General features: G+C 29.6%; 1 protein-coding gene across 7 annotated transcripts in view; it reads left to right on the top strand.

Moving 5' to 3' along the window:
• Positions 1-15579, top strand: part of msi (musashi) — an 88022-nt gene extending 72443 nt beyond the window's left edge. For 6 of the 7 annotated variants that reach the window (XM_035081959.1, XM_035081957.1, XM_035081962.1 and 3 more), the window contains 2 exons: positions 12912-13152; positions 13242-15579. In XM_035081959.1, coding sequence (XP_034937850.1) covers positions 12912-13152; positions 13242-14069 — 1069 coding nt within the window. In that variant the 3' untranslated portion in view covers positions 14070-15579. Of the gene's footprint in view, positions 1-5251; positions 5320-6328; positions 6411-12911; positions 13153-13241 lie in introns of all 7 variants that reach the window. The other variant, XM_035081964.1, reaches the window with a different exon arrangement.
• The last annotated feature ends 1944 nt before the right edge of the window (positions 15580-17523 follow it).

Below are 17523 nucleotides of genomic sequence, written 5' to 3'. Positions count from 1 at the left end.
AATTCCACCTTAATCGTTTAAATCAAACATTCTAAGCTATTTCATATTCCAACAAATGACTGGAGAAGTAGGTCAAAACTGTAAATGCAACCTGATTTTTATAAAATTTTATTTAATGTACATCATATATTTTATTTTTTTATCTGAAATCTATTTGATCAGTTAAAAATACTTTGATACTTTTACGAGTTTTTTATTGGTCTCAGAGGGCTAAACAATCACCGGAGAATATTTTTTACAATATTTCTCATCGTCAATTTAGAGTGAAAACTTGAAGGAGTCTGTAAGTTACATGTTGGTATGAATTATTTATAAAGATTATTCTGTAGCTCGTAGTATAAGACGTGAGAAAAATATCAAGAAATACAGAAAGATGAAAAACGACTGACGTATGGCGCTTATGCGTAAGTGCCGGATTTCATCGATCGTTTCTCTCTGCTGGTGGAGCTTAAAAATTTTTTTTTTTTTATTCTTTCATATTGTTCGACTTTATTCTCACTACATTATATACCATCTAAGTTCATTCAAAAGCTTTTTCAAGCTTTTAAATCTTTACATCATTCGCGACAAAATCAATTCTATATTTTTCAAAATCAATATTGATCCTATAATGGAGCTTTTACAAAATCCTATTTTTAAAAGCTCAAAACTTCAAAGGAAAAACTACATTCATTTGTTTTTGTTTAATTTATTTTCATTCAAACTGTGTGGATCTGTGATCAAATATTCTTGAGATAGATAGACTTTTTTTTTGTTAGAGTTTTTGTTTCTATTCGAATCAGCTGTATTTTTCCAATAAGAGCTTTTAAAGTCAATACTTGTCTGTATTTTTTTTATCTTCATCTTAAAATTAAAACAGCTGTATTCCTAAAAATTCAACTCACTAGTGAATAATGGAAAATAGTTTTTAACTTAAAATTATCCAACATTGAAATTAATCATTATATGACACGTGTTTTCATTAAAACTTTATTGTATAGCTGTTTTAGAAAAAAAAGCAATTTATTAATGTAAAAATCTGAAGATACAGTTTTAAAAATTTCCAACAATGAATTTTTTTATCATAAATCTCAAGTAAATATGTTTTTATTCAACGAATAGTCTAGAAAATTTTTAATTCATATTTTTTTTGTCTATAGTTCAATTCATTTTAATTAATGCCACTAAGACAAATACCACATACATGAGTGTTATATATTACTCTGCAATGATATCAAGCATTGATGCTTAAAACTGGTTTAGTAATTAACTTTTTTGGTGCTTTAGATATTAATGGTCATTTAACAATCATAAAAAAAATAATTATTGAAAAAAAACTTTATGAAAAACATTATTTACAACTGATCTAAACCTGTATTCTAATGCATCAAAAATAAATGAATAGTGATGGGTAGTTAATAAATTTGAAAATACAGCGAATGTTGAAAAAAAAATATTCACCGTACACAAATTTATAAATAAATTGTGCACATTGTATTTGAAAAAGTAGAAAGAGGAGAAGTAATAAATAAAAATAATCATAATAAAAAAAAAATGCAAACTAAAACGAAGAAAATAATGATTCTGGAATGAGCGAAATATTTCTTGAAATTAAATAGTCATGGAAATATTAAGTTTTCTTTTGTTTAATAATTGACGTCAACGTTGGTAGAACTGACGTTGAACGTTAGGTAACATTCAAACATCTATAAGCGGCTTACTAAAATTCCCTAGTTTCTCCTTTTTATCCCCAAGTATTGAGGCCACCCATTTTGAAGTGCTCTCTTAACTGCTTTTTTCTATTTATTGGTGGCCTGAATCGATTGAAGCTATTGTGATAAGCTTTGCGAAATATTATTATATTCATATGGAGGTTAAATTTAACAATATACATAATAATTTTCTTCACTTCTCATATGCACAATAGAGCTATATTTCTAATGGAAGCAATTGAACTAATTTTTTTTTCCTTTTTTTTTTTTAAATTGAAGTAAAAGAGAGAAAAAAGTGGATTATGAAGCTAAAAATAATTTTTTGTTTAATTAATGGTCGGTGATTTTATTATGCAAATATCACAAAAACAAGTCGATTTGCATGGCGTCAAAAACACCAAGAGTCAAACACTCAAAATTGAATTATGTTATTAGAAGCCACAGGACAAGCAAGACGACATGAAGAGGAAAGCCCGCAAGCTTTGAAAGCTGAGAACAGAAATAAAATATAGGTAGGGCTTTTACCTACCAATTGTAAAGCTCTAATGTGACCTGTATATATAAGTCTTCATATCCATTTTTCCACTATTTTTTTTGTAGGTTTCCTGCTTATTTTTTTTCTGGTTTATTAAATTATTGGTATAAAAATAAAACAATACAAAGTTCTTTTTTTTCTTTAGTTATTTGCTCATCTGCATTCCTTCTGCAGTGTTATATTTTTTTTATTATTCAGATTACTTGCGTGATAATAAAATCTTTTCTATACTTTTGAAGGGTTTATTTGCAACATATTGATTTTTTCATTATTACTCAAGAAATATGAAGCCTTAAACTTTAAGTTAATTTAACGTCAAATATTTGTCTTTTTCTTTTTTTACGGCTGAGAAAAAGAATTTATGCTACAATTTTATTACAAAATATATTATAAAAAAGATTTTTTTAATAATAAATATCATTTTTTATAATATATATATATATTAATTAGTTTAATTTTTTATGAAAGATTTTTAAGAAAATTCATAAATTACTTTCGACGTCTAGTCAAAATAACAAATATTAAATCGATTGGTTGCTACAGGAATTTTATCGTTAGGGTAGTAAATAGATGAGAGCTTTTCACAGTTGAGAAGTAAATTGTTAAACTTAATGGTAGATAATTTATCGATTTTGAAATGTCCGTTAGTTGTCAACGTTTGTTAATGAGTCAGACGTCGAACGAAGAACAAATCGGCTTGAGGGTAAATTCTTTATCGATTTTCCTAGTGCAGAAGGGCGAGAGTTTCCTGTTAACTTTGAAGAAGCTTCAGATGTACGTAGACGGAAAATAGTAGATAGTATAAAAGAAGAGAGAAAAAAGCAAGCATAGGAAAGGGGTTGAATGGGGAATGGTAAGGGGTGAAGAAAAGGTGAGAAAAAGAAAAAAGATGCCTTTGGGTATGTTCTTGCACTCTCTGCAGGCCTCATCGTCTGGTCGCGGTGAGTATTGATCCGGAGGGATGATTTTTAAGACCAAGTTCACACAAACTAGTATAGGTGGCTCCACAGAGCAAGTCGTTAGCCGTTGCATTTTCTCTTCAGGGCCGTAAAATTAAATGTTTAATTAGTCCTTGTAATTTTATACTATTTATTCACATATTTTCATCACTTTCTACTTAGAAAAAAAAAGCTCAAATATTCTATTAATTTTATTTAAATGATTTTCAGATAAAATATTTATCTATTGAAAATTAATTTATTAAAACCTCGTTTTTATTCATTAAATTATTCCTTTAAATCTTAATTTAATATAACATTCTATCTCAGCAAGAAAATGAAATTATCGACAGGATATCCAAGTAATGGAATATTGAATTTCCTTAAATATCCTGGGGCTCTAGTTATTTCTATGACACGCCTGGTAGAATGCTTCGAAACCCAGACCCGATTTGCTACGTGCCATTCCAACTACACTAACAAAGTTTACGTCTCCAGCATTCTATGCCTATTAGCTATATATGTTATCTATACTACAAGAAAAAAAACAAATTACGATACTGATAACGAAAGTTTAAAGTAGAATTATGTTTGAATTCTTTAAAATCCAAGCCTTGTTAATTCGCTAGTCGAATAAAAAAAAAGTTTCCTAGATTCATTTTATTTTTTTTTTGCTAAATTCCTCGCGAATGGTCAGCTTTAATGAAATTATCCACAGTTTTGGTTGGAATTTATTGATAAAACATTCAAAAAGAACATTGAATAACAAGTTGTAAAGAATTTATGCAAAACATTCCATAAAAATGGTAACAAAATGAGAGACAATAGTTGAAGTTAGTAGCACTGGGAGACAATAAACAATAGCAAACGACAGTGCGTTGACTTCTTGGACATAAGGAAGGGAATTGGTGAAGAGGTAGAATCTATTTGAGTTCACGAAAACATGGGGGATTGACAGGAGGGAGAGAGTAAGTTGAATGCAAAGTTAGACAGAAAGGAGACGTAGGACAAGGGAAAAGGGGTTGGATGTAAAGTAAGGGTAGATCAGACGCTTCCGCAGGTGGTTCTCAAACTTATTTCAACCAACTCAATTGAAGCAGTTCTAGCATAAGCGAATTCTGATAATTGAGTATATGCTATACAGTTTGGAAGACTTGGAGAGATAACATTAAAGCATTACAAAACTGTACTGATAGAGAGTCTAAATAAAAACAAGTTGTTTGAGTTTATTTTTATTTATTTTTAATGAATTGATTAAATGGTTTTGTACTTTTGTGTTTATATGCTCAGAGCTATTTGAGACTGATCTTTATCAACAATTAACTTAAAGCATGGATAACATAAATACATCATGCTGGCGTATCAAATATTTAATCGTTGACATTTTAACAGGTGATTATAAGTGTGTACAAATGTTCATGATCTTTTATCATGTAACGTCTTTATATTCATTTAATACAGTATAAGATTAGATTTTTTTTTTATTTCATTTCCTAGACAGAAAATATTGAATACAAATTTTGTTGTGATTTTTTTTATTGGAAAAATAATGGTAGTGGATTTATAGAAGAAAAAAAGTAAAAGATAATCGATGAATATTTAATTTGAAATAGTTTTTTTTTGTTCTTTCGAGTTAACGCGTCTCGTTTTTAATTTGAAATGTTTATGCACTCCCTAAAAGAAACAAAATTCATGATGATAGTCGTGTATGCAAATTCTTGCTCGTGTTCCTTTGATAAAGATGAAAAATATGAGTAGACTTTGTATTCGGTTTAATATCAAAAAAAAATTCTAGTGAACAACAATGATGTAAAAACGATGTAGATACATTTTTATTTAAAGAAAATAACGCTACATAAATTGAAAAGAAATCATTGTTTTTTTATTTTCATGAAGAATAAATATTTGTTGTTTTTATGAATAAATTGATGAATTTATTGTTTTTCTGTTAAAAATTAAAATAGTAAATTAGTGTTTTAAATTGATATCTATTATTGTTTGGATGATAAAATAATATAAATAATTGAGTGAAAACTACAAAAAGAAACCTGCCTTAACCATAAACTATTTTTTGGTAAATTTTTCAGGGTCTAGGATGTCAAGCTCCCCTTAATCCAATCAGTCGAGTTCTGTGCGTGGTTAAATATTCCCAGGGGTAAGAATATGGGGAATTTAATAGAAAAATGAATTTGGCTTTAGTGTTTATATCATAGAATAGCAATTATTACGCACAATAGATTTTTTAACTGTTACCCAATTAACCATATCACACAGTTTTCTAATATTTAAGACTGTTTTCTTCATGTTTAGTCGTAATTTCGATGTTTAGTGTGATTTAGATGTATACAACTAAATATTTCCGTTTATAATATTTTAAACACCAGGGATTTATATAATGGTATATTTACTTAATAAAAATTGTAGCTGAAAATGCATCATTAACCCTTTTAGCCTTTATGGGAAATAAAAAAGAACAAATTTTATTTTATCAGTGGAAAGAAAATTCTATTTGGGAAATGATGATTTTTTTTATTCAACTATCCAAGATTTTTCCTCTTCAAATTTAACCTTATCTCTATCTACGCTTCTGTCACTGCCTTTATTTTATCCTTAATCTCTTATAGAGCACGTAGTATAAAAATTATACGTGATCAGTATTTTTTCGTAGATCTTAACGTCGCAAATGAGTCGTCCTGGAGATTGTTTAAAACGTATAATAATTTGTTAGGTTGTATTTAGTTGCACTGTAGACTTGGAAAACTAATCAAGTAATCAATTAAATAATCATATTAATTAATGCAAGATTTATTCGAATTCGGTAGTTTGTGGGAGTTTTTTTTTCGAGCATTAATTAATAAATTGTAAACCTTGATTTTACAGGAATACAGGCGACTCTCGGCGGCAGAGATTTATTGAGATTCAAAATTTACTGTTGAATTAATATTATTTATTGAAGAATATAATAATAAATAAATAAATAAACAAAATAATCACAATCTATGAATATTTTCTAACATAAATTATCACTTAGTTTCATAAATATATTTCAATATCATTTCAGTGGATTTTTGTTCAATAAATGAATGAAAATACTTGAATAAACAAATACGAGAATTATTTTTGAGTAATAAACAAAGAAAGACAAAGTACGGTATTTTTTCAAGGAGACAAGGCACACAGCAATGGGCGCGAATGAGGTGGAGCAACGTCAAATCTTCATTCCTTGAAACGCGTATAAGTTTCCAGGTAAAAAAAATATAGTCAAGAAAACTAATTAATTAATCATTTAGTTAGTGAATGGAATAAAAGGATAACTCAATTGTAGAAAAATATCAAAAAGTAAGGTGGAATGTATTTAAGTAGTTAGGATTTTTTTCGTTTTTTTATAACAAAAAACGTCAACGTATAATTTTCAGTCTAAAACTTTTAAACTTGATTTTATTTCTTTTACTCTATTAACTTCCTACCTGTCTCTATCATCTTTTTTACATCTTCAGTGTTACCTTTAAATTAAAATGATGAACTTCAACAGTTGACTTGTTGAAAGAACATGTAATTATTAATTAGTGTTCATTAATCAATTATAGATTACTTTTAATTCAAATATTTTTTTTTTGTCAAAGTTGTTAGTGATAAATTTGAAATTTATATTCAATGCCAAAAGATTATATGGCGATAATATTTTATGAAGCTGCTTTAATCTGAATCATAAAATAATCAATAGAAAAATATACTTTATTCGCAGGAATGAGTGTACTTTTAATTAATACAATTATTAATCTCATAATTTATGGTAGAACAATTATTTATGAAGAATACTTTTATAGTTATAAGAGGAATAAAATTTTTGAAAAATCTTCAATTTTATTATATTCAAATTATTACATATGATTTATTATATTATCTAAAGTCATGTATCATTTTTGAGTGGGTGAATTTTCATTTATAAGTCAATTAATTATTTTAAAAATAATTTCATCTCATTATTCAAAGTTGTTAAATATCTTAAAAAATACATAGACCTGTGAGAAATTGATAAGACAAAAATTGATCTCTAAATTCATGGAGCAAAAAAAATTTATGCCAAAACACTGAATTTTATAACTTTACACAAATTATTCATCAGCACGTTTTTTCATAATAATTAAGATAGATATAATCGATTCATAAAGATAAACACAACGAATTTATTGCACTTTAAATGTCTACTCGAGCTCCATATTGATCTCTTGTCTCCTCAACATGTTTAGAAGTTCATAAAATAAACATGTTTTCACCCCTTATTCTGCGGAAATGATGAATCACAATACAAAAAGGAATAAAATCCATAACAAATGAGGATTTTAGTTACCCTCTCTTGTGAAGATAATAAAGACAGAAATTGTAGACACGAACCCAAGCGAAAAAGATCATGTGATAAGTCAGGTTTCTCGAAGCTTCTCCACTTATTGCTATTGAATCTCAAAGATTGTTGATTGAGCATACGCCAATTCTAGATAATGAATGTTCGCTTTCGCAATATTGAATATTGAAAATTTATTAAAACTACTTGAATCTAATCAGTAGAATTCATCTATCAAGTAGTGTCTTTTATGTAGAAGACTCATGAATACTGTTGTACGTAGACAAAAATTTAATGAACAAAAAAATGTGTACTTAGTTTAAAAGAAGTATCCAATTAATTTTTTTGCAACCGTTATTTTATTTGCCATAAAACTAAATTAGTGTCAAGCATTTAAGAAATATCGAAAAACAGTGACAAGATGAGATTTTCAGGTTGAAATTTGTGGGCGAGAAACATTTGAAAATGGGTGAAGAAAGAAGACCAAATATCGTAGTGGAGTTGATTGAAGTGGAATCAATAAAGCAGGCAAGAAATAGTAAAAAGAAAAAATTAAGAGTAACATTTGAATTACAGTTGGCATGTGTAACTTTTATATTATATTATTTATATAAACACATCAATATATCTGACTTTTTAATCATCAATAAATAATAATCACTATGATTATAATTAATTTACAACACAATATAACAGTTGATGATAATCGTTGATTGGTTGGTAGAATAAATAATTTAGTACAATGATAAATAAATAATTCAGGTGTAATGGTAAATGTATTCAATTTTTAATGACAATACGGTTAAATTTTGGAATATGTATTTTTAGTTATTTTTTTTTAAAATATATTTATATTAAATATAGATAAATTAGAAATACAGAGTGACTTAGATGTTATATTTGTTTAATCGAATCAAACTGAAATATTTATTCGTATTTTTTTTGTATCGATCGTAGCATTTATTGCGCGATAGAACCGTAGATATTTCAGCAACTTAAACTGAGAGAAATGTTTTTTAAAGTACTCTATTTTTAAAACAATTTACTTTAGTATTTTTTTCATAGTTTAAAGTTTTTTTTAAGCTTAGAATAAACTGGTTTCATATTTAAATTAAAAAAATTTATCCTAGTTTGTTTGGAATTCTGTTTATGAACATGATATCAAAAACATTTATTATATTTAGTAGTCGTTACTTTGGAGAAAATTAATAGATTAACATTAAAGTTATTTGTTTTTATCAGATATTAGTAAGAGAAACTCAACCTAAATTTGTTAGTTAAACTAACAATGCTATTTCAATTCAGAAATTTGGTTCAAACTCGGTATAAACCACAAAGCCGCGGAATTTTTTACTATACAATTGAAATTCCTGGTTCATGGTATTCTCTAGATGAAAATAATTATTACTCATAAACGGTTTGACATTGTTAAATTTAGCCTTCATCGATAAAGAAGGTCCGTGGCCGGTAAAAATAGATTTCGTCTGATAACATAGTTCTCTATTCGTCGACTCTTTTACCGACAGTTGAGTCGATAACTCTTTTTGATTCTGTTGCATAGAAGTTCAGAGGACGGTTTAAAGATTTTCTGCAAGTTTGACATCATTTTGAATAATTAATATGCTCCGGACGTAATTAATCATCAATTTCCAACATTCATTAATTATGCCATGAATTAATAATTGTTTTTAACAATAAGAGTACCATGAATATTTATTGATCATTAAAATTTATATATAAATTTCAATCGATTGGTTAATTAGTTTAAACTAAAATACGAATGCATTTGAGTATTCACAATAATAATGATAAAATAATCAGCTCTTTTGTATTATTTTGTTATTTTAACGAAACAGATGTTTTTATAGCGTCAATTTTGATAACAGGGATTTGATTAAGTTGGATTATTTATGATAGATAAATTAGAGAATGTTTATGCGTGGGTGAGGTTGTATATTCAGATGGGTTAACAGGGCATAGTGGACTTTCTCTCGGCCATCTGTCGAGGGTGGAACCCCCATAGATTAATTGGAGCCCCTTGTATTGATCCGATAACGTTGCCACGGTTAAAAGATAGAGGGAGAATAATGGCTCGGAGCGGAAATAAATTTGAAAAAAGTAAATACAGCAGAAACACAAAAAAAATGAATAAAGACTTTATTTTATCGATAAAAGATTGTCAATAAGTTTCTAGGCGAAATTCTTTTTGCATTCGATTTGTTAAAATTGATATTTTCTAAAATGGAATTTTAAAACAATTTTTACTGAGAATAAAAAGGGGAAACTTTTTCGTAAGTTCATTGACCGCAATCCGTCTTAATGAGATTTTTTCTCCTCATTTTCATGAACATGTTGTGCGTGTTAATTGTGCGGTTGATAATTAAAAGTAATGTGGAGAGGAATTGAAATAAATGACTGAAAAAAAATAATTAAAAAATGATAGATATATGAAAAGTGATGGTATTTAATATCCTACGGTGGGTATATATTTTTAATGAAAAAAATTGAGATATACAAGCACAAAAAATCTTGTGAATATTTTTGCATGAAATAAAGAATCTAATATATTTATCTACAACTATAGAGAAATCGAAAAAGAAAATATTTTTGTTCTCTAAAAGAGCCGAGACAACAAACAGTACACATTCTCGTTCTCTAGATGCTATTTTTTTAACATTAACATATATTAATATCAATTTACAAAAGTGCTTGAAAAGAAAAAACAAGAAAAACAACTATTTTAATTACCACAAATCTATATTGTATAATTCTATTTATTTTTCTACACAGATAGTACTCTCACGTTTTGTAATTTGTTATAAGAAATCCCATCCGTCTTGACAATAATTTGGCACACTTGATACAAAGAATAAATGTTATTCAATTTGGTCATTTTATTAATTTTTACACTGAATAAATAGGCAAGGTAGAGTTGCGTATTGTGTCGCCACCTAGTGTACGTGCCCTCAACATGAACCAAGGGTTGCTTCTTCTCCCTCTCACCCTCTCTATCGACGAATCTGGCCAACCCCTTTTCTGAATCCTCGCAGGAGCCTCGCCCGATCTGCTAATCAATTCATCCCTCCACGACTTTCACTTTAGAAAATTTACCAAATTTTCACTTAATTCTCCCAAACATCATTTACCAATGAACACAATAAATCAACGATCATTGATCAAATTCATGGACAATTTATAATTTCACATATCCACCAACAACATCTAGGAATATTTAATAACCTGGGGACGCTTCCATATTGAACGAAAGTGACTGAAATCGTTAATCAGAATATAATAATATTCATCAGCATGATATTTTTTGAATGTACACTCCTCCCACCCATGAGGGAGTCGTCCTTATTATGAACCCTCTCACTTAGGATATACATTCGCTTGTTCACTATTACATCCATTTAATTTGCGTGGGTGGAGCGCGTGCTCGGCGAATGTCGTGCTTTTCCGTTAGGGTGGCGACAGGAAGGATTTTTTTTTGCCAAGTACAAATTTTTCATATTTACTTAGTTTTTATTGTTTTACATTATCTTCTCTTTCTCTCGCTCTCTCTCTCTCCCTTTCTCTCATGCATTCAATATGTTACTAATAAAATGTCTTTAGACTTTGACTCAGGCAAATGGTTTGCTCGTATCAAATATCACTGAAACATGGTCACTTGCCACTCATCTGCCAAACAGTGAAATTGGACTTGAAAGCTCTTGGGTTTGATGATAATGATGAATCGCGGACAATGTCCCATCACACCAGTATCTTAAATGTGTACTGCTGTGACAGGACAATATCCACGACGCCATCACGTTTTTTTGATGAAAGCTCCAAGATGTCGCGCAAAGTCCACGAAAGTCATGATTCGCGGAAGGTTCGATTTCTGAAGCGACCCGGTCAAGTGTTCCGACGGCACTGCGTCGCTCGCTGGCGATGTTGCCCCTGCGCACCCTTCTATCATCCCCACTTTGGATTCTCGCCGTCCTGGCAACGCAAAGGGAGCGCCACTGCTCTCGATAGGGGTGTAAAGGAGGGTAAAACGGAACGCAACACCCCCAAGCGGCCAACGAGATATAGCAACTGAAGACCAGAGGGTCGAGGGTGCTGGAGGGTGTATTGATCCACCAGCTGCGTACTCTCTCACCCTCTCTGACTCTGCCCATAAGCACAAGCCGCAGTGACTTGGCCATACCGGCCTTCATTCCTTCAAGACGTTTTCTACGACTTTCTTAGACACCTTTGCTTCCTTTCCACATCACCATGTCCATCGATTTTTAACTATCTGTCCAAAATTATTTCTCCTAGCTCCACCTTCATTATTAAATCATTACTTTTCCCCATTAATGCCATTGGAAGATGATGGATTATAAAAAAGTAACGACTGGTCTAGTTAATTATTCACCAACTATTGAATCACACGACAAAGAAAAGTAGAACCTTGTTTGATTATTATTTTACAGTTTTTTCTGTTTGTTAATTTGGTATATTCATATAACTAAACATAGTTATTATGCTGATAAAAAACTACCAATGTCTGACCTACTAACTATGATACATTCTTGTGTAGTTTTTGTATTTTTTAATTAGAGAGTTTGCTAGTTAGCAAATAAGGTCTTAAAACAGTTTCAGAGTTAATAGAGGGTGATAATTAATAAAAACTTTTTTTTATTTCTCCACCTACTTCTGTCATCTAGGAAGATAACGGATGCCCGTTGGTGAAGGAGGAAACGGCACTCGGTGGTGTGATTCGATTATCCTCGTCTATCTCTCACCCCTTACTGTATTTATTCAACTTCTCTTTCAAAGCTTCTCGGATTTAAGGACCATCCATTTCCGCAAATCGAAACGCACACCCGTCGTCTTTCTATTTCTCTTTTACACGCTCATAACGCGTAGAAATACTCTAGCATAAAAATAAAAGCACATACCTTTAGTCTCCGTGGGCATCTGAGATCAATGAACGTTGGTTTGGATGTCATTTCAAATCGATGACGACCAATCCTATTGATAAATTTTATTTTATTTTTTGACCTTTGCATTTTAAAACCATCTGTGATTTGACACATAAAATACATATTTACTGAACGTCAATAGTAGTGACAAAAAGCCGTTGATATCCAGCATACATTGCCCATGCAGCAGCAGCGAGTTTGATAATTGGAAGTGGTAGAACCTATGAAAATAATTTTAGATTTTAGATTTATTATATGATGAAAATAATTGTATTATCAACTTTGATGAATTATAATAATACCTTGAACAAATGTTAGATTAGTAAAGCTGCGCTTGGATTTGCAGTTAAAAGTAAAAATAGTGCATTCTATGATCACTAATTAAATCGAACCAAAAGCAAAAGTTAGTTTGAAAATAAAAATGAAAAGTTGTAAATTGATTTTGTGTTTTAGCGCCGGCATGGAGGCAGCGAATGGAGCAATAGACCACGACTTTCACAATGCATTAGTTCCAATCAACGGTAGCCATTCAGGGAGCTCCGGAAGGAGTACTCCAAATAGTGGAGATCCAGCACCGGGAAAACTCTTTGTTGGTGGGCTTTCATGGCAAACTAGTAGTGAAAAGCTGAGAGAATACTTTGGAATGTTTGGTACAGTTACGGATGTACTAATTATGAAGGATCCAGTCACACAGGTAGGATATTATTCAAGATAATAGATTTATAATGAATTGCATGGAATTAGAATTGATTTGTATGTTCAAATGGGGGTTGAATATTTCAGCGAAGTCGCGGATTTGGATTCATCACATTTGCCGAACCTGGAAGTGTCGACAAGGTTCTCAAGTGTCCAATTCACACTTTGGATGGTAAGAAGATTGACCCGAAGCACGCGACTCCTAAGAATCGAGCTAAACAAGCGAATCGAACGAAAAAGATATTCGTTGGTGGTGTAAGTCAGGATACCAGTAGTGATGAAGTTAAAGCTTATTTCAATCAATTTGGTAAAGTTGAGGAAACCGTAATGTTAATGGATCAGCAAACTAAACGACATCGGGGTTTTGGTTTTGTTACGTTTGAGAATGAAGATGTTGTTGACCGAGTTTGTGAGATACATTTTCACACGATCAAGAATAAAAAAGTTGAATGTAAAAAAGCTCAACCTAAGGAAGCTGTTCAACAAAGTGCGCTGGCTCTTGGCAAAAGGGTAGTTCTGGGAGCTTTAGGAGTACGTTTAGCACCCCAACCACCTCTTCAAGTTGCAACGGCATCACAAATCGTTGCTGCACAAGCTCAAGCTCAAGTACAAGCTGCAGCAGCTGCAGCTGCTGCTGCACAAGTTCAAAGTGCCGTTGCGGGCTATGGAAAGCTTTTTGCCTCAAGCTACCCAGCGCTTTCTGCATATCGATATGCACCATATCCTATTCCAGCGGCTGCTGTAGCAGCACCTCCTGCTGCTGCTGCACCACCGGCTGCTGCCACGACTGCGGCACCAACAGCTGCAGGTGCTCCTGGAAATCCGTATCAAGGCTACTCCCTCACTAATGTCGATATGTCAAGTTTCCAAGGTGTAGATTGGGGTTCCATGTATGGTATGGGCATGTACGTCTAAATTTGTTTCAACTTCCAATTTCTGCTCATCAATTTTTGGACCAATTACCGCAATTCGGGCAGAACTGATTATAGATCTCAGATTCGGATTCAAGTCTGATTTTTTTTTCGTCTTTCTTCGATATAATTAATTAATTTTCATATCAACGAGGCTTGATTTTAAATTCCTAAATTTTACTCTCATTTAAATCATAACAGTTTCTTTTTTTTTCTTTATCTGGAGAATTTTTAATTATTATTTTTTTTTCTTTTCCACAAAGAAATTCTCCAATTTGTCGTATTAAATATCACTTGAAAAAAACCATTAAGCAATACATTCTGATAATTAAAGAGAAGAAAAAGAGAAAGAAAATTAAAAAAAAGAAGGTTGAATAATTGAATAAAGTGGCGCAGTAAATCGACTGTCAATATTTATGAATAAGTAATAATAATTATATGAATAATAGTATTATATATTTTTTCTTTCGAAAAAATGGAAGACAATATTTCTCTGCTCTCCATCACGTTAGGGTCTTAATAACGTTATAATTATTAAATAAATAATTAATTAAATAATAATGAATAACAATAAACAGTACTAATAGTAATAACAATAAACAATAATCAATGATATTAATTGAAAATAAACAAATCAAACGGCGGCAGGTCGCGCACGAATACAATTATTAATAAAAATTAAGACACAGTAGAATGATTAAATTGTATTGTTACACTCTACAATTTGTTCTATTTTTATTAATAGTTAAGATCAAATTGTTGAGTGTAATAAACATTCTATTCGACTAATCGAAGGTGAGATATTTCGAGCAATAAGCAAGTTACTCAACTATTTATCTATTATTAATTATTAAGTAAAAATTAAAAAATGATGCATTAGCTGTATTCAAACAATATAAATAATGGCAATTAATTGTCAAAATAATTAATAATAATAATTTAATCGAGTAAAAAAAAAGGAATACAAGACGAAAATACAATATGGAAAATCATTTTTTCCAAACAAATAATATCGCTAGTGATATATAATTAATAATTGATCGTTTGATTGATAAAATAATTGAATAGGATTATCTAATTAAAAAATAATGATAATTGAATAAACAACAAGTGCGAGTGATATATACTATAGGTATTTAATATACATAAGTTATTAATAATAATTATTATTATTACTCGCAACTCGAGTATTATTAATTTATAATTAACTAATTAATTCATTGATTGTATACATATTCTCAAAGTCATCACTAACTATACGTACTTATGATTGGCTTGAAAGGCCACTATGAGTGAGATTAATGTGGAGAAAATCAATTTGTAAAATCGAATGAGTGTTTCTGTGTGCTCTTTTTTCATGTCTTGGTATTAAAAATATCGATTATCGATCAATAATACCTTAACTCCCAATATCCACATGACTGAAATCGACATGACGGACTATTATTTATGAAAATTAAATTATTTTTTTATATACATAATGAAACGAAAAAAAAAAAAAAATGAAATTTAAATTATCTTATTATTTCTTTGTTATTTTTTTGTAATTTCTTTAATTTAAAACAAAATTTTTCTTTGTTTTTCAACAATTATCTCCCGCAATACTATCCTCTCCATTCATCTGTTATTCTTTAGTTTTTGACAGTAATATGTAGATTAGAGCTAACAATTTTAGAGCGATGCGTAAAAAAATATGATACATATTAATATTAAATATAAACTATTTTTTTGGTATGCAATGAAAGTAGCATGCTAAATTTATCCATCGATTATCTGGTTTTCCGATTCTTTCTTTATTTAATTTATTGTATTTTTATTTTCATTATTATTATTATTATTATTTTGATTTTTTCTTTACTATTCTTTTTTTCCAGTAATCACGTTTTGATTTAATACTTTTCTATTACACTTCTTTTATTTACTATTGTAATTAAAACCTGTAAAAGTAAAACTTTTGTGGACGTGGAGATTGCAGAATTATTTGTATTGTAAAAAAATTGTACTTTGCTAGATATTAGTATTATTTTCTAAAATTGTGCATTAGTACCATTATTAATATTATGTTATTGTCATTATAATTATCATAATTATTATTACTATCAGTTATATTATTATCGTATTATCATTATTATACTTATTATTATATTATTATTAATATTGTTATTGTAGCTACACAAACACTTAAATGCAGACATTAGACATTATACATTGACAATAAAAATTAAAAATTTTTTAATTTATTTGTCAAAAGTCAACACACGTTCTCGAAAAAAACAAACTCTAAAGTTAAATAAGTCTTTGTTTAATTTTTTTTTTCATTAAAATATTTATTTTTTAAACACGATCGATCGTATAGGGTGTCCCTTGTGAGCAAAGGGGAATTGTTAAGTATCATTCCCTATTTGATGCGCGCGTCGAGTTTCTTGTAGACACCCAGAAAAAATTCCTGTATTAAAGCTTCCATCTAAGTATCTTCCATATTGTCTTTAAAAAAGAAAATAAATCTAAGTAGGGAAGAAAGAAGAATGGATTTTTAATAATCTTCAATGTAAACTGAATATTATCATTTTCAATTGTTTCGATTTCTTGTATATAAATGGTAAAAGAATATGACAGGAGGGGAAAGAGAGAGAAAGTAACATAAGAAAAATGGAGGACGTGGGTTGACTTGATCTAAAAATGTTATTGAATTATTTAACAGTCTTCTGAGTCTACTAGAGAGTATCATGACAACACATACGACACGATACGATACATAACGTAAAGTACAGTAGATAGTATAGTCTCTAACACTTTACAATGACACGAAGCAGTAAATTTAGGTCGATGCCTAGTGAAATTGCCAATAAAGTAGTTTACTAGTAGCTAACCTCTGTGTATCATCCCTTGTATCATCTTTACCCCGAATACATTGATGCATTCTTCAATTTGATATTTCTGTATTTAGTAATTTAGACCTAACTCTTTCTTTTTTCCTATAGTTGATCTTTTAAACGTTGATTAAACATTGCATGCAAAAATTTATCTTTTTATTTACTCACTAAAAAAATGTTTGTGTCATCATGAAAATTTTTTATGATATTTTATAAGATTTATTAGTTAATAATAATTCTTATCGATAACAAAAAAAACATGATGATAACAACTATCAAATATTGAAACAAATTTGATGTTTAATGAACGATTAAGGGATAAATAGTTTTTTTTACTAAATTTTTTTTTAATTAGAGAATAGTAATAAAGACTATTTGATGTATTGAAAAAATGTCTAAGGTAAAAATATCGCAATTTAGCCAATTTTATGGGTTATTTTGGTAATTTTATTTTAGAAAGAGATTTTTTTTTATTCGTTTTTGGGTGCTGTGTTTGCGACATTGGCCTGTGTTTCGATGCCGAGTAGACTGTGTTACATTCCAAGCTAATTGGCTTATCAATATTAATTCCAATTAGCTTGGTTC

Source organism: Chelonus insularis, unplaced genomic scaffold, assembly GCF_013357705.1.
Source record: "Chelonus insularis isolate UGA/USDA-ARS -01 unplaced genomic scaffold, ASM1335770v1 contig_330_pilon, whole genome shotgun sequence".
Taxonomy (NCBI): Eukaryota; Metazoa; Arthropoda; class Insecta; order Hymenoptera; family Braconidae; genus Chelonus; species Chelonus insularis.
Note: the sequence above shows the minus strand (reverse complement) of the source record. Positions and strands in the feature narration are given on the sequence as shown.